General features: G+C 40.5%; 1 protein-coding gene across 1 annotated transcript; it reads left to right on the forward strand.

Moving 5' to 3' along the window:
• The first annotated feature begins 246 nt into the window (after positions 1-246).
• On the forward strand, positions 247-1,185 carry LOC131900442 (olfactory receptor 5P1). Its single transcript, XM_059251657.1, has one exon. It carries the CDS (start codon positions 253-255, stop codon positions 1,183-1,185), a length of 933 nt encoding a protein of 310 aa, XP_059107640.1. The 5' UTR covers positions 247-252.
• Positions 1,186-1,872: the final 687 nt, after the last annotated feature.

Raw genomic sequence — 1,872 nt, forward strand, 5'->3', positions numbered from 1 at the left:
TCTGCCTGCAACAGAAGGCTAGAGAAGCACCTTCAAAATACATCACGTGACATGTCAGAGAGTGAGGCTCCATCATTCTTACTTTATGCAAAGAGGTAAAACTTTCAATACTGAAGAATCTTGGTAATGCATGTTGGGATACGGAAGACCTGATTGAGTATGGGAAATAATCATATGCAACCAGGACTGTGTGGAACGAGTATGTTAAACAAATGTATTCCTCATTTTCCTCAGGGAGAATTCACACAGAAGATGGAGCCTGGAAACTACACAACCGTGACAGAGATCATCCTTTTGGGGTTAACAGATGATCCTATACTTTGTGTCATCTTCTTTGTGCTTTTTCTTGTAATATACATTGTCACTTTAGTAGGAAATATCAGCATAATCAATTTAGTAAGAAGCTGTCCCCAGCTCCATACCCCCATGTACCTGTTCCTTAGCCATCTGGCTTTCGTGGACATTGGCTATTCCACATCAGTTACACCTATAATGCTGCTAGGATTTATTGTGCATGGAACAGCCCTTCCTCTGCATGGCTGTGAAGCCCAACTCTGTTCTGTTGTCACTTTTGGAACAGCTGAGTGTTTTCTGCTGGCTGCCATGGCCTACGACCGATATGTAGCTATCTGCTCACCCCTACTCTACTCTACACATATGTCTCCCCAAATCTGCTTCCTCTTAGTTGGGGCTTCCTATGTGGGTGGCTGTGTGAATGCTTGGACATTTACAGGTTGTTTGTTAAGTCTGTCCTTCTGTGGAGCAAATCAAATAGACCACTTCTTCTGTGACTTCTCCCCTTTGTTGAAACTTTCCTGCTCAGATGTCTCCGTTATTGGAATAATCCCCTCTATCTCCGCTGGATCCATCATTGTAGTGACAGTGTTCATCATAGCTGTCTCCTACATCTACATCCTCATCACCATCCTGAAGATGCACTCTACTGAGGGCCGCCACAAGGCCTTCTCCACCTGCACATCCCACCTCACTGCAGTCACTCTCTACTATGGAACCATTACTTTTATTTATGTGATGCCCAAGTCCAGCTACTCAACCAAGCAGAATAGGGTGGTATCTCTGTTCTACACAGTAGTGATCCCCATGTTGAACCCCCTCATCTACAGTCTGAGGAACAGAGATGTAAAGGAGGCCCTGAGGAAGACAATTGTCAAAATATATTCATAGAATTTTGTTCTTTGAAGAGCATACAAATTTCATTTATACATGTCACTCTCAGTAGCTATCACACAGTATTTAAGTTAACATCTTGTTTTTCTGTCCTAAACCCCACTTTCAATCTGTGTTCATTTGGAGGCTGTCTTGAAATCTTCAAAAATGGCTTTTCTATTAAGTATAGAATTTGAGCAGATGTCAAGAAATTTTCCTTTTTAAAATTCATGTACCAAACAACAGTTTGCCCTTGCTGTATGCCATATCATTCCAAACTCATTTTATATACAAATACAATAACCTGGTGCAGTGATATCAGTAGTTTTATTTTACAAATATCTTGTCTGAGGAGGTAAATTATCACACTCATGTACAAAAGTAGTTATAAGATTAACATTGAGAACCTGTTTCTGCAGTCTCTACAATTAATTTCCACAACAAATCTGCTGACCTGGCATTAAAATCTTCCCCCCAATTCATAGATGAGAAATATCAATGAGCGATTGGTCTTACAGAGATCAAATAGTTTGTCCAAATCAGTGTGTATTCAAGTCTCTTGATTCTATCTTCCCTGCACTATGTGTATACTCTCTCACCCCAATCAGTAAAGTGATTTGGATGCTGAAAATGATGTAAGGAACTTGCTCAATAGTACACTGCATCAGTCTTTTGGAGAAACTATGTGCAGACACAGTCTATGTT

The sequence above is a fragment of the Peromyscus eremicus genome, chromosome 1, assembly GCF_949786415.1.
Source record: "Peromyscus eremicus chromosome 1, PerEre_H2_v1, whole genome shotgun sequence".
Taxonomy (NCBI): domain Eukaryota; kingdom Metazoa; phylum Chordata; class Mammalia; order Rodentia; family Cricetidae; genus Peromyscus; species Peromyscus eremicus.

Excerpts from the sequence above, each read along its gene's own strand:
- LOC131900442 (XM_059251657.1), top strand. The coding sequence starts at position 253 with ATGGAGCCTGGAAACTACACAACCGTGACAGAGATCATCCTTTTGGGG.